At 44.9% G+C, this 1344-nt stretch overlaps 1 protein-coding gene across 1 annotated transcript; it reads right to left on the bottom strand.

Moving 5' to 3' along the window:
• Nucleotides 1–291: 291 nt before the first annotated feature.
• On the bottom strand, nucleotides 292–1134 carry LOC116166132 (1,2-dihydroxy-3-keto-5-methylthiopentene dioxygenase-like). The gene is made up of 3 exons (XM_031480973.1): nucleotides 797–1134; nucleotides 459–746; nucleotides 292–412 (listed from the first exon to the last, which is right to left on the bottom strand). Exons 1-3 carry the CDS (start codon nucleotides 917–919, stop codon nucleotides 377–379), a joined length of 447 nt encoding a protein of 148 aa, XP_031336833.1. The 5' UTR covers nucleotides 920–1134; the 3' UTR covers nucleotides 292–376.
• Between the last annotated feature and the right edge of the window lie 210 nt (nucleotides 1135–1344).

Below are 1344 nucleotides of genomic sequence, written 5' to 3' on the forward strand. Positions count from 1 at the left end.
AGAACGTAGCACCAGCTGCTATGGAGGGGGGGGGGGATCCCCAGTACACAGAGTGGTAGAGAATGGGGCATTGAGTCGAACTCTGCTGGTGGGGAACAACTCTGGTGGCGAGATTCCGAAGTGCTCTCGGCGGAAAACGAGGAGGTTGAGTCGGGCCCAACAAGTTGATGGAACCAGGAAACTAAAGAAATCGAGGAATCTGAAATTCTGAAAACTAGGAATGGAATAGTACCAAGGAAGACGCTGAAGAAGCCGATGGGCCCGAGAAAGCTCAAGGGAGAGATGAAAAAGTGGAAGAAGCAGAAGATGTAATTGTCCGTCTAAATTAACAATGACAGTTTCATTGTATTTTGCTAGCAATAAACAATATTTCTGTTTATGCATCATCGAACTTCTTACTCGTAACACTCTCCTGCAACAAAAACTACAATTGCAGATCTACCTAAGGTTATAATTACGTTGGAATCCATGGTAAATCGATGAGAGATCCCTCCGGGAATAATAATGAAATCGCCCGTAACCACCTCGATCCGTATCCATCGGTTGCTTCGATCCCTCACGTCGAAGTAACCGGATCCTGCCGTGATGAGACGAATTCCTGGATAGTCGTGGGAGTGTTCGGTAAAGATAATTCGCATAAAATCGTTGTAGTCGGGCGTTTCGCGGGAGCAGTGCTGGTCGAAGACGAAGACGAGATTGTGCTTCTGCACGATTTCTTTCCACTCGGCGTCCGTGTCCAGGATGACCTTGAAAAAGTGGAGCGTTTCCGAGCGCAGTTCTTGGAGAAGGTACTTACTTCGTAGAGTAAAACGCCAGTCTCGGCGTTGACCACCGCCATGTCGACAAATTGGGGAGGGTCCAAGTGGTTTTCTAGTCGCTGATCGGTAATTTCACTCAGCATGTACCAAGCGCGACCCATTTAGGCGAAGCTATACACCAGATTTGTTTGTATTGTGTGTTCCTAGGGGTTATCTCGCGTTCCAAATTCCGTATCAATACCGATACGAGTATCAAGAATCATTTTGCAATTCCGATTAGTCGATCATTCACAGTTGAAAATTGAGAGTCGACGGAAGATGTTATTAACAAAAGAAGACTGAACCTTCCAAAGGTGTTTTGGTCCTCAAATCCTCCCAAACTGCTAAAAATATTGCAAATCTTTAGATAACTTCCCCAATCTGAGCAAACGGAAAATCATCCTATTTTACCACATGTGTTACGTTCTTATTTTAATGCGGGGCGTGTAAATATCATTACCCTATTCAAGCAGAGCAGCTTTAAGTGGCGGAATAAACGCACAAAGTAAGCTTTAATAACGTAATCGGTTTACAAGCACCAGTTACC

Source organism: Photinus pyralis, unplaced genomic scaffold (genome assembly GCF_008802855.1).
Source record: "Photinus pyralis isolate 1611_PpyrPB1 unplaced genomic scaffold, Ppyr1.3 Ppyr1.4_LG3a, whole genome shotgun sequence".
NCBI classification, from domain to species: Eukaryota; Metazoa; Arthropoda; class Insecta; order Coleoptera; family Lampyridae; genus Photinus; species Photinus pyralis.

Bases quoted from the DNA above. Each gene is read 5' to 3' on its own strand.
- LOC116166132 (XM_031480973.1), bottom strand. From the start codon at position 919: ATGGGTCGCGCTTGGTACATGCTGAGTGAAATTACCGATCAGCGACTA. The intron at 747-796 runs GTAAGTACCTTC...CACTTTTTCAAG, and splicing joins CTGGCGTTTTACTCTACGAA to GTCATCCTGGACACGGACGC. The intron at 413-458 runs GTAATTATAACC...TTTTTGTTGCAG, and splicing joins GATTTACCATGGATTCCAAC to GAGAGTGTTACGAGTAAGAA.